General features: G+C 27.4%; 1 protein-coding gene across 2 annotated transcripts in view; it reads left to right on the top strand.

Annotated features, from left to right (window-relative positions):
- The window catches only part of LOC114121781 (LIM and calponin homology domains-containing protein 1), a 53,858-nt gene that overhangs the window by 13,869 nt on the left and 12,741 nt on the right, over positions 1–27,248 (top strand). For both annotated transcript variants that reach the window (XM_027984238.2, XM_027984237.2), the window contains exons 2-3: positions 21,565–21,719; positions 22,487–22,632. In XM_027984238.2, coding sequence (XP_027840039.2) covers positions 21,573–21,719; positions 22,487–22,632 — 293 coding nt within the window. In that variant the 5' untranslated portion in view covers positions 21,565–21,572. The remainder of the gene's footprint in view (positions 1–21,564; positions 21,720–22,486; positions 22,633–27,248) is intronic.

Below are 27,248 nucleotides of genomic sequence, written 5' to 3'. Positions count from 1 at the left end.
CTCAAGTTGTATTTTTCCCTGCTGTATAATTATATAATATTGTTATTTTTTAGAAGGCAGGTATTAATAATTATTTAGTTTTGTTTTGAATTATATTGATTAATAAGAGTGAAGAGAGGATTTAAATGAAAATTGCATTTTTACCTAAATGTATTAAAACATTGATTTCTAAACAAACAAATTGTTTTGTACATCAAAGAATTTAATAACAAACTTTTATCTTGTAATTTTGTAATTTTTAAATATATTTTTACATTTTGAGGACAGTTTTGTAAGTCTTATAAGAACGGATACAATTATATAACAATTTAGTTTATCTACATCGCCCCTTCCTAAAAAGAAACAAAATATCTACTTAGAAAAATATTGTTTTTAGTTTATTTATTTTTCTTTATATATTATATTGGAAATAATATGTTAGTTATAATAAATAATAACTTTAATTATTATACGATAATTTTACTTTTTTATTTTGTTAGATGATGAAAAAATGTATAGAACATATCTTATAATAATGTATTAATATTATTATATTATTATTATTACTATTATTATTATATTATTACATTTTATTATTAAAACGATTGTTCTGCTTGTTCTGTTATACAGTTAGTCGTGTTGAGATCCAATTTGCTATCAAAAACCACCCTCAAAATACAAACAGATACAAAAATAAATTAAATAATACAAATTATTTTAAAATCAATACATTTATTGCTCTGCTCAGAATCTAAAATGTATATTATTATAGGTTTAAATTTATTTAAAAAGGAGGAAACATGTATTTAATACAAAATTCCTTATTATTAGAGCAAATTTTGTTTTTTTACGTCAGAAGAATTCACATAGCTAAGAATTTCATACAAACTGATGTGGTTCTGAGTGATACTTATTTCTTATTCCGCTATTAAGAGGAATCTTCGGTTCTTTACGCCATAAACGATAGACGTTCAATATTTTGTACTAATTGGATCTATACATTGATACATATTGATTATATTGTAATTTACATGTATAATTATATGACAAAATAAGTATCAAAAAGAAGTACGATTATAAAAATACTCCATTAATATAAAAAATGAGAAGTTTTCTTTTTGAAATATTTTAAATTAATGAATTTCGATTATCGTATTATTTTATAAATTACCTACCTAATCTAATGTTTCAACCAAATTTGATTTAGATTCAGTAATTCTAATTTATTATTATATGGAATAAAATACTAATGACTTATAGACTTTATGTTTAATGACGTTGTTGATAAAAAAAGTCAATGAATATTAATGGTTTTCTGTTGGCCTACACTCTATTTATGGATAGACTGAAGTGAATAAAGCGAAACGATTTTTCAACTAAATCCGTGACCTTCCATAAGTGTGATTTATCTAATGAAGTGACGAACTCTGGTGAAATAATTAACTTTATAATTTTATTAGTCATTTTAACTTAAATTTCTTAATGCATTTTATTGTCAGCTATTATTAGTGTGTATTTCATTGATCACCATTAGATTGTTGTTATATTTTGTACATTAATACAGTGTCCTTTTTTTTTTATAATATGATGTAGATAAACATATTTTGTTTTGACTTTTTTCGGTTTCGTGAGATAAATGCGACTTATCAGTGTCTAATGATTACCACAACTGTTAATTGTTGAATTTACAGTTTATTAGTATAATAATGTTTAAATGTTATGGTTTATGAGTTTTGACTTATAACGTATGCAGATCCTATATTACGTATGAGATCGTAAATGAACGTTAGTTGACAATACGTATATTCGTAATATTGCAATAAAATATAAGGTTTGGACGATGGGTATGTGTACGTCATTTTACACAGGATACCTATACATCGCTATCGTCAAGGTATATATATATATATGTATTTATATTATGTAACGCAGTGGCGCCGAACTAAAATTTTATTGGGGGGGCAAACATTTTTTGTTGACCACCCCCTCTTGTGTGATACACTGATACCTTTTTTATTTAAGATAGCCGTACTTCAAAAACTTTAATTAGTATAAAAAAAATATATAAGTATACATAATTTATCCTTATTAGTGACTAGCAGTGACGTGCGCAGGGGGTGGGGTGATGAGGAATATATCCCCATATCCCCCATATGTTTTTTTTTAGTCTCCAGACATGATTGGATTTTGGATCTTTAGTTCACCATAATAATTAATGTAAAATAATATTTTTATTTATGACATCCCCCCCCCCATACCAAGTTCCTGCGCACGCCATTGGTGACTAGTGTTTATAAACAAAACATGTTATGTATTTTATACATAATGTAATGCCTATGGGCTGTGTACTGTTTTTTTCAATAACTGGTTCCATAATTATATTGGCTTCTTATATTAATTCTAAATAGTTTGGTATTAAAAAAACTAAAAATAACTGGTAAAAACAACATTTATTTATGTCTATGAATAATTTTTAATTAAATTTGTGATAAATTATAGTATTAATGTTATAAATTGAAAAAAGAAAACATAAAAACATTGTTTAAATCAAATATAAATAATTCAAGTTTATTTTAATTTTTATTACAACAATAATTTTCTGAGAACTGAGCTATAAGATGAAAATGTTTTAATAACATCATATGTACTTATTGGTATATCTCTCTCGCAAGATATTAACATAAGACTTTCTAGTCGGTCTTCACACATTGTACTTCTCAAACGTGTTTTGATAAGCTTGAGTTTTGAAAATGCTCTCTCAGGAGATGCACTTGAAACTGGCAATGTTAAAGCAATGCACAATGCAGTGTAAATTGCAGGAAACACTTCTTTCAATCCAGTAGAGTGACAAACTTTAAAAATTGAGTTTATTGTTTTCTGATCATTGTTGAATTTTTCTACATTTTCAGCTCTATATTCATCATCTGTATCAGTCTCTAAAAATGTGTCTACACTATTATATCCATGTTCATGTAATGACTGAGGAAGATGAACTATATTTTCAAAACTAAAATATGAATTAGCAAACTGTACAAATTCACGCCTTAAATCAGAGGCATTAAGAAATTTTCCATACACATGAGCAAGCCCATCAAATGCATCAATAGGTAGACTAGATGCATTTTCTGCTACTTCATGTAATCTTTTTATTTGAAAAGTGATAGGTCCTTATACAATGGTGTTGAATCTTCATTAAATCGTTCTGTTATCTGAGTAATAACAATATCTATTATTGAATAATATGTTTTTATTCTAAAGTTATCAATGGGGGAATTTAATTGTTCATCAGCAGCTATTTCACCTGGCATTCTTTTAATTTTCTTTACACGACTAATTTCTAGAGAAGTAAAAGAGAAGTCATTGAGTTTAGAATTAATAAAATTATCTTTGTCGTTTATAATGTTTTTAAAAGATTCATCACTGCGAAGAATTTGTATTTGAATGAATATGCTTTGAGTGTAATTTATAGCACCCAACAAATCAATATCTTTCCCTTGCAAAAATTTGGTAAATGGATGAGTGATATTAAATATTTTTTTAAAAGTTAAAGCTATTAAAACAAAACGTTCTGATAACATATAATTAATTAAACTGCTGGCTTTTACACTACATACACGATCAGTGGTAAGATCGTTTTGGATAAAATTTAATGTATCGATGATTGAATCATAAGTGTCTAAAACAGTATCAAGTGCCGATAAATGAGATGACCAACGTGTAGTATCTACTCGCTTTAATCTACGCAACTGTTTACCAGGGTATCTTTGTTTTTGATATTCAGAATAAAATCCAACTCGTTTTTTACTGCTTCCAATAAAATCGTAAAGCGTTTCTAAATTTCCAAAAAGTTCACGAGCAACCACACAGGTACTAACTGCATCTACAATTATAAGATTAAACCTATGGGCCCAACACCAAACATAAGTAGCTCTAGGATTTTCCTTTTTGATAATTGCTTGAAGTCCTTTATAGGCTCCTCTCATCGATGCAGCACCATCATAAGCTTGACCAATCAAGTGTTCCTTCCAATTTAGGTTCATATCTTTGCAAATATTGTCAAACATACTAAAAAGATGATTTCCAGTTGTGAGTAAAGTTTCACGAACTGCTACTAATCTTTCACAAACTATTCCTGATGTTTTATTTATATATCTAAAAACCAATGAAAGCTGTTCTTTACGTGATATGTCAAAAGTTGTGTCTAACGAAACACTAAAAAAAGTAGCACTTAAAATTTCTTGTTGTATCACATTACGAATATTAGTAGATATACTTTGTATTAATTGGTTTTGTCTTTGCCATGATAAAAAGTTATGTGTTTTTTTCCCTTTAATTTGTACTTCTGTAATATATGAAGCCAAAGCTGGAGAATATTTTGCTAAAAGCAAAGCTAGATCTTTAAAATTACCTTTCAATTCATCTTTCCATCCTTCTTTATGTCCCCTAAAAGGGAGACAATGTCTAGCAAGAAATAAAGTCAGATCCACTAAATGGCTAACTATTTCTCTATTTAAAGCAACATTACACCTATTTTGTTCTATTATTGATGGCAAAAGAGGAAATGAAGCTTCTTTGTACATTGCTTTAATTGACGCTGTTATATGTGTTTCAGAGGTTTCATGAATAATAATTTTAGTAACTCCATTTTTCCAGTTTGAAAAGCCTTCACGTGTCCAACTCTTATTTTCACGATTTCCAAACAACGCACAGTAGAGACAAAATATTTTATTTTTTCTTACAGAATAGGACAACCATTTCCTGCAAATTATTTCTCCACTTGGTTGTTTTTTATAATACCAATTTTCATGAAACGAACGACCCAGACAATCTTTTGGAAAACATTTATTTGGTAATTCATTAGGGACAGGCTGAGCTGGCCCATTTTTGAAAATATATTCTATAAGATCAGGATTAATTTTATCAACTTCACCAAAAATAGAAGGATCATTACCAAATTCAACAACTGTAAAAAAAAAAAAAAATGATTTTATCATTTGTATGTAATATGTATACTAAAATAAGATTTAATTTATGTAACTGTAAATAAAAACTAACTATAGAGGCCGATTTTTTTTATACAAGTTAACATTAAGCTTCCTTACAAATACATACATATAAAAGTCAGGCACATTAATTATCATTTTGCCGTTCAATCCTAAAAATAAAATCATAGTGCCAAAATCTCAAAACTGTTTTAAATGTGGTCAGTATTTACTGTTTTGTATTATTTTTTTCAAATTATAAATTTGAATAGAACGCAGGAAAATATAAAATATAATATAATAAATATAAAATATAAGGATAGTATATAGAAGCCTGAAAATGACTTTAAAATACCCTTTGAAGGTTTGAAGATTTTGACACAAACAATTAACTTGAAATAATGCGCCTAATATATTATGTAGGTACATACAAATATGATAATAATAATGAAGAATTTATAAATTATAATAGTTTAAAATGTTTAAATATTAAGTCTTACGGTTTATTTCAATTGAGTCTTTTGACAAAGTTTCGTGATTACCCGGATCAAGATATACATTTTTGTCAACTGGTGTCTCAACATCATTGTCATCAACATTTAATTTTGTATTTAAGATATGCTGAGTTTTTGCCTCTTTAAACGTGATGCTTTGCTTAACTGAAAAATAAATATAAAAAAATTATTAATTTTTCCAAAAAGTTTAAGTAATAACTTGCTAATGACTAATTGTAAAATGTTTAAATTATAAAATAAATAATCAAACTATTCAAACTTAACCTAGCATTAAATATTATACTTATTATTTTTTTATATTCTTCTAATCCTACATCTTAAATTGTGATTCTTACTTGAAAGTTTAGATGTACATTCATCAGCTTCACTAGTATTTGCATTTACATCATTGGCGGTATTATCTATAAGGTATTAAAAATAATTGATTATTTTGCATGTTATTTACATTATTTAACATCTACAGAAAAAAAATATGAATTTAACACTGTTTATTATTTGCCAGGTAGGTAGTGAATAACTAATAAGTGTACATAACACGTTAGATACCAATTCAAAATTATAAAAACTTTATACAAATAATATAAGTACCTTCATTTTTGTGTAAAGATGTTGTTGACTTAAAAAAATTTTTAATACTGCTCATTGATGAAATATTTTTTTTCTTTTGACATGCATCCAAATGACGTTCCCAATTTTTACTATTAATACTTCCCCTTTTTTTGCCACAATTGCAGATTAAATAATTGTCTTGGTTCATAACTGGTACCTATTTAGTTTGATGTTTAAAAAATTTAAAGCAAGATATAAAGATACTAAAAAAATGTGTAATTTAACTTTCACTAAGATATTTTAATTCATTTTAATGTTTTAAATTTGTATTAAATACCTAATAAAACAATTATATTAATTTTTGAGCTATTTTAAATATTTTTTAAATGCAAAAGATAAAATATGGAGGAAGCAATTACATTTTTACTGGAGGCTATGAGTAATTTGATAAATAACCAAACAAATTTTATTTTGAAAATAAAAATGAAATGATTGATATAAAAATATTCATATTTTAGAATATGAAAACATCTAAGTATCTTGAAACTAATAAGATAATATTTAAAATGGATACCTATGTAATATATGTTTTCTGGTAGATATATTAGATAATTAATTATATAACATAGGTATCTAGTTAAATCTTAAATCTAATATTAATAATTTGTTTATTAATTATTTATTAATACTATTAAGGAATAACTATTAATTATGAATCATAAAAACAAATAAACTTACCTTAATTATACTTTGAAGTTTGAAGAGATTAGACTCTAATCAGGCTCTAATAAGAGAACACCAAGTTACAAACAAAATATGTAATTTAAAAAAATGACTAATACTTTTAGTACGAAGTACGATATAATAGGTATATTAGCTTTAGCCTTTAAACATTAAAACATTATAAACAGTGCCACTTATGGCTCACTTTTTGTAGTTAATAAATTAAACAAAAATGAAACCATCTATGTAACTATTGTAACTACTAACTATCGAAATTGAAACACATGAAACAGTAAATAGATCTGATTCTGAACTCTCAACTCTGATAGGTACTTTAATATTTTATATTTACATTCACACTGCTTCGATTTATCGATTACAATGGATGGAGACGGAGAAATATGAAAACCCATCGATTTCTATTTATAACATTATACTTATCAATAATAAATTAATAATATTATACACAGCTGATTTCAATATAGTATAGATATCTGTGATATTATACAAAGCCTGATATTAATATCCACATACGCATGACGCATGGCAGTGATTGCCGATTGGTCTTTAGATCTACGACTTACGAGTTTATTGGAACTTACTAATGTAGTCGTCGCCGTAGTCTGATTACGATGTTGCGAATAGGCCTAAGAGATTAAAACAAATAGTACACTACCTACATATTATGTTATTTATCAGGCAGTATCGTTGTTTATTCCTTTAATTATTCCTGCTACTTATAATTATACATTTATAACTTAGGTAGGTACATAAATATTTTTTTGGGTACCCACGGACCCCACCCACCCAAAAAAAGGGGGGGCGGTCGCCCCTCTTGGGTTATAGGTTCGGCGCCACTGATGTAACGTAAGAGATTTACTTTTGAAGACTGTCTGTTCGGGGAAAAAAATTATACGCAATTTTTTACGTTTGCTGCGAGAACTGTCATCGCACGAAAGCCACTTGTTGCGTTTTAATCTGTACATGTACATCACACGGAGTGGATGATGAAAATTGCGTAAATACGTAACACGGATAAATCGGAGTATTATTTGTCTTTTTTTTTTCATATTATGTACATCGTTCTCTATGATCAGGGGCGTGATTGACTTGTGCGTAACTATTTATACATATACATAATATTTTCCTTATAAAGTTTATGTACACACGACTTGGTGGCGGGTAAACTGTACATATACATATAAACACGAGACGCGAATATGGTGCACGGCACGCCGTTACCCGAGAAATATGTGTGACAGTACGAACGACATCCTCGTCTGGTGGCCTCGAAACGAAACCGGTTGTGCCGTATATGTGACCCGGCCCGCGTTCGCTCGCTGGCTTTAGCTCGCGAGTTTGCCGGCTTGGTAACGGTAGTGCTGCTCCGTTACCGGTCCATGCAAATATCTTATGAACACATTTTCTCCCCATCACAACGGTAGCCACCATTTTAACGCCATACATATTATACACATTTTATTAGATGATCGATTTTTTATTTGTTTTTATTACGATTCTCGTTGTTGTGTGTGTAAAGTGTAGATTCACTGGCACACACACACACTTATTTGGAATGTTATGGTGTTCTACACAAATAGGTATACATAATTCCTTGCACCTTGATTAATAGGTTATTATACACTATATAGGGTCCAGGAATTTAAAAAAATCTAAAACCATTGAAATAAGCTCTTTAAAAAGCGCGCAAAAACTTCACTGTAAGCACTTAAACACTAAAATAAGTACAAAATAGTAATTCAACTCTTTCTATCTAAATCTTAAAAAAATAGGGTCTCTTTTCGTAGAACGTGATATAAGTGTCTACAAAGCACTCCACTATATTTTATGATGACAAGCTAAAAAAATAAGCAAATACTTAAAGTTCCTAATCGTAGACAGGCTGGACCTGTGTAACCATATGGTTATTAAATATTTATAAATATATTGTATGGGCTACATGTAAGTAGCTATATTATACTTTTTAATGTATATTATAAACTATTAAGTATAAAGACAATAAAAATATTATACCGTAACGTATCGGGTGGCATAAAATACGTATATTATAATGCATAATGTGTATTGTGTGTATAGTGGAACAATGAGGACGAAAAATGATCAAGAACCGGAACGTCGCGAATTATATACGTGATCGCTGATCTAGGCTGGTGGTGGAGGTCTGGTGGCGCGGGTGTATTGTGTATATGGGTATGGAATATCATTAAGCAGTTTGTGACAGAGGTGACCGATTTTTCTGGTTTAAACGCCGACAAAATGATAATAAATAATATTTGGCATTGTACTTCTGTCGTGTTGTGTTGTCACCACTTCTACCTCTTACCAGTCGCCACCATCATAAATTCATAACTATCGTTTGCTTGTCGCCGGACGAACGGGTGCGAGAAATCGTAAATATTTTTTCGGCTTACAAACTGTATTATATGCGCTGTACTGTACAGTGTACATCGCCGCCATCGCCACTGGACCGCGGAATGCGGGTCAAACCGTTCGACGTGTTTCCGTCATTCCTACAACCGATTATTAGCATTTATTATTATTATTATTATGGACTGCAATCCGCTGGACGACTCCGCGTGTGTATATAATATTATACACGTTTGTATATATTATTTAGTTGGTAATATTATTATAATCGTTATTATGGCTGGAGCAATGCACACTTCCCCGGGTGTATTATATTATTATGCATATAATGGGGATTTGTATATGGTCGAAACGGCATTTTTCTGGAGTCGTTTATCGTAATTTGTAGTGCCTACTATCAGACTGTTGCTGTTGATGATAGGTAAACATTATGCCGGGGGGATTAGCACTAGTGGGGGCACGCTGTTGCTCTGTAGGAGTCGTCTCCCGGTAGGGAAACAGCGGTAATCTTCACGATAGCGGGCGGTGTGCTCTGCCGTGGTTCCCCTTCTCCATACCAATGTTAACAATTTGTAGTCCTACACCGCGCGTGCGTAAATTATTGGTAATATTCGCGTGAAATGGTAATTTTTTGATGTTTGTATTCGTAAATCACGCGAGAGAGACTAAAACTCTTCACGAAAAAGCACCACGTGCTTAAATAATAATAATAATAATAATAGTATCGAAGAATATATTATATTATTATGTTCACTTCTCTTTGTAAATTAGCGCATCGTATAATATATACATTGCACGTCACTGCGATGTTATACTACAAGTGTTATTTATTATAGGTATAGGAAAAATACAAACCGATGATATTAATTGTGTTTTAAATAATTTGATCTTTGTATTAAATTATTAAATGATTTACAATACTGAGCTATATTATTAGCTAATACTAATAAATGACCAATATATGATATAAAAAATAAGATGTCCAATTGTTCTTGGAAGGAGGCGGTTTAGGAAGTATTTTTGCGGGTTTAAGTTGCTGAACTTTTAGTGATAAAAAAAAAAAAAATAATTGTTTTGTACCTTATACAGGTTACACTTTACTATATTATATCAGTATGTCACGATAATCATGACATTATATTTCACTTCTAATGTCCGAAGTACAGAGCGTTTAGATATTACTTTGGAGATTTATTTATTTTTTAAATAATCTATCTTATGGATTAACCTATAGATAGTTCTGGAAAGTGAATAATGTATGTTTTATCTTATATATTATCTTATTATATTTTTACGTATTGCACTTCAATTTTGTAGTCGTGGTTATATGCAATTATTTTTTCAAATATTTAGTTACTCAATATATTATCATATATTTATCTATTTAATTTGTAGACTTAGCTACGACGTTGTCTTGTTATTCATAAGTTATTATAACCGTGTGTAAATATTATATAGTACTGTTAAACTTAATACCTGCACAGGTATATATTTATACTTTAAATAATACCTATGTGTTAAAAAATATTACATTTCACATTATATCATGTTATGATTATTTTAATGACTTGTTGTGATGACGGGTCTTCGGTCATCATGGTTTTGCTATTCAAACAAATTGTACGTATTTTAAAATGTAAAAAAAAACAACTATCGTGGAACCAAACACGCATTGATTTATTATGCACGCAAGTGTACGTATTTTAAATATTCATAATTTCTGGCGAATGGCACACACTAAGTGTACTGTGTTCATCACTGACCGATATATTTAACGATTCCGATTTTTTAAGTAAGGGCCCCGCCATGCCGTTCTTTCGTGAGCGGTGTTATTGTTGTGTATAGGTAATAACGGAAATAAATTCGTGCTGTTATTTTCTTATGCGATCGGAAGCGGGGACCTCCGTAAGTTATATTATTATATTTGGTTATAACCATATGGATGTAAACGAATCATCATTTGCGAGTAATGCCCGACCGTATTTATAATTTTTTTTTTTATATCTTGGCCATTAAATGCCTCTCGCACATCTTACCTCATGCAGATTCTTCAAAATGTCCTTATATTTTTTGTTTAAATATTAGCAAAATAGTCATTATTTTATTTTATTGATCAAATTATAAAACAAATATTAAAAAAATTGTTTTAACAAAATATTTTTCTGCTCAGCCTCTTAAATAAGTACCTGTCGGTACTAATATATATTATATATAAGTATAATAGGTATTGACGATATTGTACATAGCTATCATATCATAATATTATTTCCTCAGATGACTGTTGTTGCAGTTTTACTCCTTATCGAAACTCTATGTCCTATGGTGATGTTTGAATTACCTTATTACCTTATCGAATAACAAATAACAATGTTAGTCCTACCATGGCTCTAGTATTGAATTATCGCGTCTCCCTTCGCACACTATAATACGTGTATTAAATTCGAATAATGTAATGATATAGTGCTTGGTCGTTGGCGAAAAAACTAGTTTTTAATTTTGTGATGTTGAAAATGAATAGTTATGACTAGGAGCAGAAGTAATAATGTATATGTACACATAGATTGATTATATATCAATACCAAATGAAATTCTTCGTATACATACGAAGGACGATTTGTAATAAACTATGTACCTACTTCATACTTGTACATATAATATTATCATTAATTCACGTTGTACCTACAACTTGTACATAGAAAAATAAACTTTTTCATATATTTACTGATTTTTTTTCCTATGCAGTTCTGTATGTTATCATTAATTTCTTTATACACATTTTATTTCCCGTTAGCTTTTTTTTTACCTTTTACGGAGAATGATCGATGTATGACGAACAAAATTAGAAACAATGAACGCAGGTCAGTATATAATATAAAGACAAAATAGCGGAATATGAGTGTCAGTTTGTCATCACACGTAAGATATGCGTATTGTAAGTACTATGATCGATGTGTATGTAACAAATTTGAAAAATAAGACTAGTTTATTCGTATTAATGTGGTTACAGGAGTTAATATTATATATATAAAAAAATAATGACCGAGTTAATATTTAATACCTAGAATCCAAGACGCGACTATTATTTATAACGTCTATTTTTTTACTATAGTTTTATTTACGGATGATATGTGTTTATAAAAATCGTCTCGAAGGTAATTAATGTTTTGATCTACGGTTTCTATAAAAAAGTGCTTACTTTTGTGTTCATCGCAAATTTTGATAGTCATTCATATTAAGTAATCGAATTCGGTGACTGAAAAAAAAATTTAACCGTTACAAATTATATTTTACTCATCATATATTAAATAATATTAAATAAAAAGAATAAATAAACAAAATAAAATTTAATGTAAGAAACCATTTAATAATGATTGCGAGGTTAATGTTCTACAAAGTTGTGATTCAAGTACGTTTAAGTACAGTAAAGTGAAACATATAACAATATTAAAAATGTAAAAAAAAAAAATTTGAATAGTTTATTATAGGTACCAAATAGAAATTATTTACACAGTAAAATATCGTTTACAAAAATCATTAAGAAAATAAAAAAAAAACTTTTGGCAAGATGATTAATGTATTAGATACAATGTAATTATGATGTAATACTAATTTATTCTAATATAGGTAGTAGGTATACCGACTATAGACTATACTCATAGTATAAATTATATTTACGTGTATTATATATTTTATAGCGATTAGAAAATTCTAAGTTTTTCTGTTTTCTGTGAATAGTTGATATCTTAAATAAATTATTATTATATACGAGTACATATACCTATTCTTACTATAGTTCTTTATTGAATTTTTATGTTTCTGTACATTGTAGTTACAAAATACTTAAAGTTAATGCAAAAATGTAAAATAAAATATTAATTATTTGATAAATTAAAACTAATAAAAAATACCTACATATTCAATACATGTAACTATTAATATGACGAGCACACTATATAGTTATTGGACTTAATGTATAGCAAGTATTATCAAGTATAAATCTGTAATCATTTTATTAACAATCAACTGCCAAATCGGTTATTATATCAATTAAGTATGTATAATTGATGTTTGGCGTAGGTGGATTTTAACGAAAAAAAGAGATCAGATATAAATTATTACAGATTTATGGACAAAGATCTGACTAATGCCTTGGTTTGCATTATTAGTCAATAAAGTTTTAAAGCATTAAAGCAACATGCTTATCAATCATCATACTTGATTAAATATTTAAATATACATCTGTAACTAAAAATTAAAATTAAAAAATATTAAATAAATAAATTTAATATTCATATTTTTATTATATTATGTGTCGATGTGGTATACTTAGTTATTTAATTTATCACAATAAATTAATTATCATAATATTATTAGATATTTCTTAAGCACCGTAATTATTATTATTATACTGCGGATATGTGAATTAAGCTATAACTATAATTTTTTATCATGTCTGACGTCTTTTAAAACAGGTGAACTGTTATTATATTAGCCGGATTATATTATGTTTGTTGTATTTAATCTTGTTAAACGGACTTAATTCTTTATCTATGATTACATCTTTTTTACGATAAACCATTCTAAATTTAATAATACATTATGTGTTTGTATGAATTAAATTTTAACTAACCTATTAATAAAATGTTTCTCAGTAGATGAACTTTAATATTTTATTCGATCTATAATTAGAAAAAACCGTTTTACGTAATTAATAATGTTATAATTATTGCATACACATATTACGTATAGTTATTTCATTAGGTATTTATTATGCAGGTAAAATTTTTATTATCGATATTAATATTTTATTAGGCTAAACTATTTAATAAATTATAATTGCATGGCTCAATGACATCTTAAATTATGCAAAGTGTCTCAGGAAACTATTAGGGTTGGAAATATATTACAAAAATCCGCGTCGTGTAATATTGTATTCATTTGAGTCCTGATAGATCATACTTTAGTGTGCTATAATTAACACACTTATGTTACTTCATTTTTTTTTTCGTTTCGATCAATAACTGAAAATGAAAAACATAATTGCAACCAAGGTCTGTATGCCCATATAACCTATATATTTACCGACGAGCTTGAATCGTGTCGTCAATAAAATCCTTTACGATTATATATTTTATATGCCCTCGAATAGGACTCATATAATTGCATCGATGGTCAGTGGAAACTCGACTTTGACCTGTTATTATTTATTATTAGCAAAAGTACAGTCGTTTGTTTTCCGATGGACCTTGAACGACAGTCTAACGTCACAGCCATTATATCGGCTTGGGCACCATGTAATTTTTAAAGAAGTGATGGATCGACTTCGTTTAATTTTCTATCAGAAAACCTTACATCGAGCCAGCGCTTTGGAGAAGACCGACCGCGACGCGCTATTGCTTTTATTCGTATAACGACTATAACGGGATAATGTCCGCGTACGCTAAAACGTTCGTTTGCTGAGTGTTTATGTATAATGTACTGTAATAATACACAATTGGGAAATTCAAATTTTATACTTATGTACGCATATTATTTTATTGTTGTTTTGACAGAGATGCCTCGAAAAACGATGACGACGGCGGTACACACGCCGATTCCGTTTTTCTTCGATAGTTTTGTGTTTTTTCTATTTTCATTCCTTTCTTGTACCATCATTACAATTATTATTATTATTATTATTATACATATACGTATACATAGACCTACGGGGCTTCACGTCCTATACCTACGTCCTACCTATTGGCGAACACCCGAAAACCCATCGCACCGGAACGGAACGGTAGCACTGACAGGGTTTCTCATTTTGTCGTCGACAAGGTCAACCACACGGCAACAAATATGTATTACGAGTATAAGTAATACACGTCCGATCGCATTGAACTCTTACCACACGCACACATTTAATAATTTATATATATACAGCACACATACACACACACGCACATCGCATGTCATTCGTATAATGTGTTCCACAAGTTTATGATGTACTATTATATTATATTATTGTTATTTTTATTATTTATTGCGTTTGCCGTTTCACGTATAAAACCTATTATTTTGTTTTTTATTTATTTATTTTTTTTTACATAACTTTTTTCCCGGTGGAAATCGACTTCCGGATTTGACAATGACGAATATAACGACTAATGCGTTCAGTAGTAAAACGAACGAAACATTGAACGAACATTCACACTTTGGTTTTTCGTTTTTAAATTGGATTTTGCTTTTCTTGTTCCCCGCTCCTTCTTTGTATTATAATAACTTACAGCAGTGTTTGCCATCATCGTTATGACTTAACAACGTGTGTCACGACGTAGCAGTCGTTGTAAGACCACGAATCCGATAAAAAAAAATTAATAATAATAATAATAAACTGATAAACGGTTTGTTGTTGGAAACGAGGCTATGTTATAAAATCTGTTGCATGTAGCCTACAGTTGGATTGGTGTTAAACGGGCCGTTTAATATAATTTCACGGGCACGCTAGCCTCAAGAAAAATGTGAATATTTTCTTTTTTTCGTGCATTTCCGTAAAAATTTGGAAACGAGGTCGGTTGTTGTTAGACATAATAAAACGACCCGGTAAGCAGTCTTCATTATACAAATTATTGTATACATTTCAAACAAACTTAGACCACATTATACTCTTGTTTAAAATACACCTAATTTGTACATACATCATTATTTTTACAGTAGGTATATATTAGTATAGTTATTTCTACTAATATAGGTATTATTCTTGTTTTAATGGTACACTGGTACGGTCTAAGTAATTTATTGCGTTCCTTACTTGTAACAATTGGTTTTAAAGTTTGTTTAACAGCAAAGCAGCACAGGTGTAAGTTAGTAATGACTCGATTGGGAAATTTTGAATTAAATCGGATGTTGAATAATAAACTAAAATACAGTTTTGTCATTGCTGTTGATTCATTATGGTTTTAAAAAGCGAAAGTTAATGTAATAGTATAATCATTATATGCCATTATTATTGTATCATAAAAAAAAAAACAAAGAAAAAATCTCACGTTATTTTTCGAAAACGATTACAAATCGTATTCAGAGTACCTATCTATTAAAGTATGAGATGTATACGAATAATAAAATTATATAGAACAATATTTGGGTGTTTTCTAAAAATTATCCTCTATAACTTAATAATACTCGTGTAATATTTCGAACTAATGATGTGTTCCGTAAAGTATTTAAATTGAAGTATTATAACTGAAGTCAAATTATCATCATTATTATAGGTATATACTTTTAGATATAAATTATTATGGAAATTATTCCGTTATCTTTTAAATTGTTAAGTATATTTAATAATATTTCATAAATTAATTTTTATAGTATATTCTGTTTGTATATTATTATGTTTGCTATTTATTTTATACATATTATATTGTATATATAACTGAGTAATAAGTTAAAAATTTTATTTATTTGTTATTACTGACAACATGACTTATTGACATGATATTACATGACTAGTTTTAAATGTTACAAAACATTGTTTGGATTAGGTGTATTTAATTTGTGTGTATGTAAAATGATTTATCTATAAGTATATTAATACAATGTCATAAAATGAATACGTAGATTTTTAATTAAGAAAAACTCCTTATTAATATCAAGCTTGCATGCACTTTTAAGTTTTATTATTGTTAGATAATTGTAAATGATGCACTATATGACGTGCAAAATAGGTAAAACTTAAAGAAAAGAAATACTCAACCACGGTAATGTTGTTGTCGTATATACCTATTAATTATGTAACGAATCTCATTAAGAAGTTATTAAAAGATTAATATTTAAATGTTGATAGTGGTCGCGTAATGCATCATTAACAGAGAAAGCAAAAAAATGTAGGTACTAGGATATATATTACATTATATATTTTCCTTGGATTTAATATCCTTTTTTAGTTGAATTATCATGACTAAATAGTTTGTTTTAAGGTTATTAAAATTTTTTAACAAGACATCACACATCTGCTTTTTAAGCTTATACATGTTAGTATATAAACTATAAACATATAAAATATATAATTAACTTTAATTACAATTTTAATAAAAATTTTAAAATATTAATTTATAGTACCTAACTTACAAGTGGTTTCATGTCAGTACCATTCTTAGTTGTTGCGAAATTTTATGGCAAATAGTTTAACGTGAAACAGAACCAGTCTTATAGTTTAGAAACTAAATAAATAAATAAAGAAGATTAAAATATTTAATGCATCGTTGAATTTTAATTTTTTTTTGATATACCTAATTTGATAACATTTTTACTGTATTAAAACCAGTTATTTTTATATTTATTAAACTTGGAATTTTTGTATATTAATTATTTTAAATAAATGACAATACTATACAGTTTATACAACACAAAAAATATTGTCTTTTATATCGTGCAAAAATTCAGTTTCTCTATAATGACTGTAGTTTGAATGGTTCATTCTTATGTGGAATTGATTTTACAAACAATTTATGTGGCATTTTCTTATAGAAATTGAATTCATGTTTAAAAATCTCTATTTAAATCTATAGTTACTGTATTGATTGAACAGTTTGTTTTTGAGATAATTTATTTCTTAAATTTGAAATGGTCGAAAATCAAATTGACGATTACTAATAAAGAATTAAAGTATCTAAAAATGTAATCATATTATATTAATATTATGATTATTGTAACTCGTTTTTATAGCAGATATATATCTATGTATGTACTGTATATTATTATATTATAGTGGAAAATTAAATTTAAGATATAATATTAAAAAAATAAGAAAATACTGTAAATTTTTAATTGTTTTTGAACTGTTTAAAATTATGATTACAAAAAATAAAAAAATATTTTTATTTTATTAATCTGTTTTGCCACGCGTTGGTTAGATTTAAATTTAAAATCATCTATATTCAATCAAGCATAAAATTTACTACGAGGTGTTTCATTAGGTAGAAATGTAGGATGCAAATAAAAGAAAATATACGGACAGGATACGGTGGTTGGGTGTTGGGCACTTTGTTTTTGTATCGCTTTCTTCACCTTGGCAATCAGCATAGTGTCTTTGACTTTATCAACTGTTTTTATGTTTTAATATACAGTTTGAATACAAGAATAATTTATCGTATTTTGAAAAATTTAAAAACGTCAAGAATACCTATAACAAAACTTATTTATTAATATTAATTTTTAAATGAATTGTATATAATATACAAATAACTATATCATATAAAATATTTTATTAAAGTGGATTGTTCACTATGTGTGTTGCTAATTAGACACAGTTTATATAGTCTGTTTACTATTCAGTTCAATATAATATATAGTTATTTGTCGAAGAATACATATTAAATCGTAAAAAATAAAAACAAGTGAGTTATATTATAGTATAATATATACTAATATGTAAATCAAAATTATGAAATAAATAATAAGTCAAGTTAATAGTTATTAATTTCAAGCCTTTAGATTAAATATATATAGTTGTAAAATAATGCAATAAGTTTCATTTAACTAATGCATGATAACGTATAAATAAATTTATAAATGTACACAAGTACCTAGTACAGTTATTTAGTTTTTGATTTTTGTCGTGGTTTTCTAAAACTGATTGAATTACGAAAATTAGTTAAATCATCGCTAATTGTTTTTATTTTCTATTGTTTACCAATATTTTGACAAATTCCGAATTTATTAAACTTTTAGAACACTTCTGTAACATACAAATTAGTTTAGATACATTTTTTGGTAATTCGGTAAAATATTTATTATTATTGTAGTTATAACATATTGATTAAAAGATTTATATAGTAACACATTGCCAAACTATAAAAAAAAAATTTAACTGGACTAGGTAGGTACATGTACATTGTAAATTATATATAACAATTAGGTAGTAGGTATAAACTTCCCCTATCATAACGATGCAAAATATACATAATATGAGAGATTTAAGGTTTATTACTATATTTAGTACTTACTAAAACTACAAATTACATGGATCATGGAGAGTGACAACTGCATTACATTATCTAATATAAAATCCTCTGGTTCAAATTAGTGATGTTGGGTTGTGTTATTATCACTGTAAAACGCTCATACTATATGTGATTTCGGTGCGTTATTGCAAATAAACCGTATAAAAAAGAACGTGACCAATGCATTTGAGTTGACAGAACGGCTGTACGTATATATTATAATATAGAAATATATATATCTTAAATTGTATCTACACGAACAGCTGAATCCAATTAATCAAGACACTGCGCGAGGTCTTATATTATGTACGTATATAGGTACTATATCGTATATTATATAAATATTATATGCATGCGTGCGGCAAATAAAACTATATATACCTATCCTATAGGAACATTCACGTTTTTACACCCACCGAATGTGTTAATGTGTTAAACTGTGGTAATTTATTTATTTTTTTCAATATAAAGAACTGTATAATATGACGTACCTACATCATAATAATATAATACAAGTGGTTTGAAAAAAAAAATCGTTTAATTCATATATCACCCGGATAGTATATGTATATATCACCTCTGTGTGCATGGGTAGGTACCCAAGTCTCGACGGTGTGAAAAAAAAAGTCGTCTAGATGATAATTATAATAACTGTATATAATTATAATAAAAAAAAAATAGTTGAATGTGCATGTAAACGATGTATATATGTATATTGTATACTGTATATAAGTATGTATACTATAATATATATATATATTATATATCCAACCGCAGCACTCGTTGACTGTACGACACATACAAGGTTGTCGATTCGATGGCCCTCGAGGTAGCAAACGAAATTTATCGAGTGGTCTTATACGTCACGGTATATATACCGTTTATATATCTACATATATAGGGCCAACGTGTCGAGTGTCCCGAAGCGAATGACATGTACGCGTCGTGTACAGGGTATATTTAGCTCCTATACAATATATATCAGCTATTATCTACACATGAAATGACCTGGAAACAAATTCAAAAGTGCGTAAATATAGTCAATGCGTGTGATGTATATGTTGAGTATTATATATTATGCTTACGCGGAATAGAGAAAGGCTTTGGACTTTTTGTAATGAGTTTTTGCTGCAGTCAGTATATAAGCGTACGGCTACCGGCTACCTAATATACCTGGTGTAAGTACCACTAATATGCATATCCATGGTAATTCATTTGGTGTGGCCCTATACGACGGGTTTTATGAGCGTAATAAAGGGTGGCTTTTTAAGTCTGCTTACTCCCATTTTTCCTTCGATTATTTATTTAGGTACCTATTCAAAATATGGTTTTCAAAATTGTTATGTATTATTTATTACAGGGCCATATTTTAAAATATTTGAATTTCTTATGTCATCATTATTAAGGCGTGTTCTTTGGTGATTCATACTTATTTTTTCCATAACTATCAATATGTTTTATTTACATTTATCTAGTATACTATATCTACCGATTTTTTTATGAAAATTTTAATGTCGGTTATTCCTAAATCTAATTTTTAACGAATTATTTCTAAGTTGTTAAATTTTATGTGCTTATTAAGGTTTAAGTATAATGCTTAATACTTTATAATCATAGGTTAGACAATTTTTTTAAAAAAATCATGCAACTATCAATTACTGCTCTGCTGCTCACTAGGTGTCGACTAGGTACTTCGTCATTGAGAAGTAAATTGTAAGAAATGTGTTAAATACTTAAATTTGAATTTAATGGTGATTCATTTTGTACGATGAAATACGAGTTAAAACAAAGATAGTTTTTTTTTAATATTTGGTAACCATAAGGTTTAATAATATAATAATAGGTAATACAAATGATTTAGAAATTTAGTAATTTAAAAGTATATGGTCTTAAATTGTATTAAAAATTAAATTACGAATATCATAAAATTGATAAATGTATTATTAAAAAAAGGAGAGTGACGCTCTCTAGCATGTTGGGTAAATCGCCCTGTATAAAATTTTTGTGTGCAAATCTTGTTTTGGATCGACGTTAAATTGTTTAATATGATGCAGTGAATATTTTAAATTATTCTTGTTTGTTTAGCTTGTTATGCTATCTGCATACTTTGAAAATAATATCTCATATGTACAGTACTGAGTACATGGTTGTTTATTATTCATATTATAAGTTTTAACTAATAAGTAACAACCATATCTGATGTACAAACGTGTGTTTAGAACGCGTAGTACACAGGGCGGACCAATAATTTTTCGTTTGCTTCTATGTGTTGATACTTGATTTCATCCAAATGTTTTGTTGTAGATTCTCAATTTAAATAATTAAATTTTCGTGGTTATAATGTATTATGTACCATGTCACATGCGTTTCATTTAGAGATTACAAATTATTGCAATTTCAGCATAATATAATAAATTGTTAATGTATGGTTTTATTATGTGTTTATAGGTGATCCGATGATGTCGTCCATGAAACCGGCTCCACTGCAGTTTGTCAAGCTGGCACCGTCCGATCTCTATCGTTCGGCGCAAGACCAGCTGAACAAAACGGCTGCAGTGGTCGTCAAGCCAAAACCAAAAGAATTTGATGCTGACTGGCAATCGGTGAGCTGCTGTTATAATATTAATTCATTATTATGTAATAAAAACTGCTTACAATTTAATGTACCGTTGTAGCTTAAAAAATGATAAAAATAAAAATAAATTCTTACAAAACTTGTTAGGTTTTCAAATTAAATTTTATTAAATAATATATACATATCTAGGTAGATATTATTAATCTGAAAAATGTCAGTTAATTAATAATTTATAAGTTCTTATTAGTTTTATTAAACTCGATCATTGTTTAAATTATACGATCTCATTCTTAATTTAAACATATAAAACAAAAATCAAGAATATCTGGTTATTATAAATAAAAAGGACACTGAAATAAACATTAAGATAGTACCTATTGGCTTTTTTTCTTTTCTTTTTTTTTTTTTTAAAAAAATATGTAAATTATTCAAGTTTTATTATTCTAAAATAAATATATAATTTATTTATGTATATTTATAGATTAATTTATAATTATAATATGGTCGTTGGTTAGGTTAGGTGCTATGTGTATATATGTGCATCTATGTATGTTGTAAGTATTCTAATTTGTTGTGGAATGGCAATATTGTATGTATTATAAATTTGTAAATCTACTTATCTTTTTTATATTATGAAAGTGATAGAATCACGATATTCAGTAGCTCTGCAGTATAATAATAGCGGTAATATGACAACTAGTATTGTAACAATTATTGTTGTGCGGATCGTAACGAACGTATATATGTATATAATATAATATCTAACTATTACACTATTATTATATTTATTCACAGGACTTGGACAATTGGAAAAGTAATAGGAGAAAACAACAGGAGCACATCATTGAGCGACTAGTTGAGGTGAAGAAATTTGAAACGGATAGGTTGGACGATGGGTTCCGGAAAAGGAGTAAAACGTTTAACGAGATGATACAAGAAAGGTAAGGGTAACCATAACTGGTCACATAATTTCACGGGTAAACGACACTTTTGAATGTAGCTATTTCATATTTCCAATTTTATTTTATTTTACTTTTTATACGCGATATTAAAAAAAAAAAATAATATTATTGATAGAGAAAAAAATAATTTTTTGAATATTGTTAAATTAAATCTATTGACATTTGCATAATAATTTTATAAACAATACACATTTAATAAAAGAAATCATTTAGTTATCTATACCACCGTAGTCGTCCTAAATTGATGTTTTGTTTCGTAATATTTTCTACTTGTAATCGAAGTCAACATATTTATAAATGACTTGCATTTAAAATATAACCCTTAGAATCTAAAATAAGGATATGACTGAACCATAAAAAAAATGATCAGTGATGTGTAATAAAAAAATCTAAAATAATTATATGCATGCAAAATGTATAAAATCTATCCTTCGAAAATAAGTTTTATGTGCTTAAATCATATAAATGTATGCAATAACGTGCTTTATTTCATAATTTTGTTTTGTTTAATATTAGGTATATGTCCTAGCCGCAGTGAAAGTATTTTAAAATTGTCTTTATTAAACCGTAGGTTTATTTATCTTTGATGACTTATTTCATGGTTATATATTAATATTATTTTATACAATGAAATGTAAAAGTAAATCGGCTTTTAATTGACTTAAATAGCTATTCGGTATAATGTGTGTATGGGTTATGTTTATGTATTCATGAATTATGTTATATTTATTCAATGATTATTTTATCCAAATATTATTTGGAACTCTATGCAAGAAAACCATAACTACATTTCAACAAAAATATGTTAAAAATATATTTTTTAATTACTATATTTATGTTTTCAATAATACATCATTTTCTCAAGATATAAAATTAAATGCTTAATTATTCGTTCTAATGATGAATTGTTAGTATGTTAGAGATGTGGTCAAATAATAGAAGACTAGTTGTAAATCACGTCGATTATATGATTTAAAAATTGTTATTCTTCAAATAATTATTATAACCACAAATACAAATACTTTACGTGTAGTGGGATTTAGTTAAATAATACATTAAATATTTAATGGCTAATAATTTTTGATTGTGATTAATGATTATTGATTAATGATATTGTTATTATTATTTAAAAATATCTCGCTAAAAATATTATACAATTGTTTATTTTAAAAAATTCTTTGGCATTTATAATGTACTACAGGTATGATTTGTTTATTATAATTAAAATAATACAGAACTTGAAATTTTTAAAATACATAAATTAATTTCGAATTTATAAGATATTTTCTAGAATAGTATAATATAATGACTCATTGAATGCATTGTTATTATATAAACATAAAACATAAATAATTATAATTTATAACTAACGATTATTGTAGTATTACATAAGCTGCAGCTTAGTAAATATTATGTTAAATACATTGAACAAAAATAATAATAATAATAACCGACAAATTGAAAGTAAACATATTCATAATACATTGAGATGAAACTATTATTTGTCCATTTTTTTGTTAAGTTCTAAGTCTTATCTCAAATGCAGGCTGTAATACGGAATATCATTTATGCTGTATGTTGTATAAAATAAATGTAGATTGTAGTATACACAATTATTACACATACATCTTATATAGTTATATATATCTAAATTAATTTTACAACGAGTATATAATGTGTGTGTGAGTAATGTGCTCTAAAAGTAGGTACACTACCGATTTTGATTTTGATTTTGCTTATGATTTGGTTCAACTTAAAATATTGGATAATTCATATCTAGATTAAATATATATAAAATAAATATATGAGAGAGAAAGAATTACCAGATTTTGGTTAAGTAAATAAATAGTTTAGTATAAATAGTTATTAATAGTTTAGTATAGCATTAACTCAACGGGTTATAAGTTATAATAGCCAAAGCAACGCGTGGCCGGGTCAGCTAATATATATATTTTTTGAAAATATCTAACCTATACATAGGAGTAATTATTATTGTCCAATGATACTAGCGTTGTTCAGGTCGAAAAATGATCCATTTACGTTCTCTTTCTATTCATTTTAAAAAGTGTGAAAAATAACGACGTATTGTATCTCCAAAGATATGAAACGCATATTATGTATGTACTTACAATTAATACACATGTCGGAAAAGAAGAAATACATGATACATGTAACATGTGTAATATAACCACCATGCGATTGGTATCTAACTAGTACCTGACTATCGGATATAGCCATCTAGGAGTCAAATGTCTACACGATGTAGGTCCGGTAGGAAATAATATATATTATATATTATCAAATGTCAAATGCAAACGAGAAAAATCGGTTCTTGTTTCGATTCTGCATTACTAACACAAATATAAAAATAAAAGCAACAGTTATTATATATATCTTCGAAATTCACCGCAGGTATATGTAATCGTGGGGATAGTAAAATTTCAATGATGAATACGTTATATTATGTGTGTATTGTGCAATATCCCATTTGATATAATATATATATTGTATAGGTACTGAGCTTTTGAATAATTTCCATATAATTTGTTTTTTTGTTATTATTCGAAAACCGAAAGCCTAAGGGCAGTGTGTATATTATATAGATATAATATTCGTACATTATTTAGGTATTTTAGACGTCGCTCAATCTTGGACGCGAGTAAATCATTTGCATGATTATTATTCTATTATGATGTAATATTATGGACAGATTAATGGTATTGTGTGGTATCTATAGTTTTACAAAATAACAAAAACTGAGTAATTGTTTTGCTGTACAGGTTTTGAGTGAACATCGTCATCGAGTAGGTCACTGTAATTGATGCGTTAAAGTTAAATTTTATTTTAATGATAAATATTACACAAGTAAAATGTTTTTGAGATAATACAGCTTGTCAGTATTTAATTAAACCTATATATGTATACATTTATAGTTACAAAATAACTTGCGAGTTTTTATGATTTTCCAAAATTTAAACTTCATACAGTTACAAAGAGAAGTTGCTACTATACTTTCAATATTTTTTAATTTTTGTAAGAACAACTTATGAGGAACGAATTTAATTTTAATAATATTGATTTGCATACAAATATTTTACTATAAATTTATTGAAAAAATAGTAAAAATCTAGTAAATTTAAAATATCTCAAAAGGTCCAAGACTCAAAATATTAAAAAAAAAATAATATATAATAAAATACTTTTACCTTACCTAAAAATGTTAATATTAGATTTAGGTGAAATTTTTCAATTTCTATGGTTATAAAAAAAAAAACAAAATAAATGTTGTCGAAAACTAGTTTTTCTCAAATATTTTTGTTTTTTGTAATTGTTTATAAGTACTAAAAACCACACTCAAAATTAAAAATTGACGATATACTGGGACCTATAATGGTGAAGCCAAACAAAATTAAAATACACGTCAATACATCATTGTAAAACCAATACATTTATTGCTCTGATTTCTTTTCAGAATCTAAAATATACCATGGTGATTGGTGTCACACGTGTATATTTCATAAAGGTCGACCGTTGCTACTGTGTGTCAGTGTTTATATTAAATTATAATCATTCAATTGTATATTGATCGTAAATATATTTTTGAATATTTCATGAACAATTTTTCATTCGGACAACGGTATGTTGTTATATTGTGCTTTAATACGTAGTGTTTGAATGTACATATAGATACAAAGATCGATAAAAAAAATAAAACTTTTGTCGGTGTTGTTCTCGTATATATCGTGTTCCAGGTTATAATTATTTATATACACCTAACATTTTTTATCGTAACACCATTGATTATCAGTTGTAAAAATATGTGCATATAGGTATTTTATTCGAGGTCGTTTTTTTATTTACTTATCACTATCAACTCAGACGGTTAATTCAGATTGGTTATAATATTATTTACAAGATTTTCTCGCTCAAGTTTACAATATTGATTAATTATCCGTTTTTAATATCTACTGCTGCAGACTGTAACTATGCTGTATCTATTTTTGCACGCGGCTATCGAAATAATGCATTTTTAATATTATTAATATAATATTAACTTAATCTAATATTAGGTATAATAATTATCGTTACGTTTTAATTAGTGTTTAATATTATGTTCTATGTTGCATTCTTTGACGTTGAAATATTATAATTTTTATTTTTAAATGCCTTAATAATGTAGTATAAATATGTATGGTTTATTACACATTATTATAATTATATTGGAAATGCAAAAAATATTTTATTTGATTGATGTAAGCTATATAATATAATTGAACGGGTATATAATCGAATGTGTGATTTTTGTTAACTGGGACAATGTACAGCTAATGACGACTAGGAAAAAAACTCCGTTCTAGGTATAGAAAAATGTATACTCGTAAGCATGTTTTTTTTGGAAATTTACGCAAAAAACCGGTTGAGTAGATTCTCGTGAGAATCTACACTATGGTTGTGTTGTACAACGATAACGTACTATGCATGTTAAATCACTGTTACAGCAGTAAAACTATAAGTGCAATGATTACAGAAGTAAACAATTACCTACAATGTATACTTTATCAAAAGTCAAGTTTGGAATTGTTTTTTCAATTTTT

Source organism: Aphis gossypii, chromosome 2 (genome assembly GCF_020184175.1).
Source record: "Aphis gossypii isolate Hap1 chromosome 2, ASM2018417v2, whole genome shotgun sequence".
NCBI classification, from domain to species: Eukaryota; Metazoa; Arthropoda; class Insecta; order Hemiptera; family Aphididae; genus Aphis; species Aphis gossypii.
This window is presented reverse-complemented; position numbering and strand designations above follow the sequence as displayed.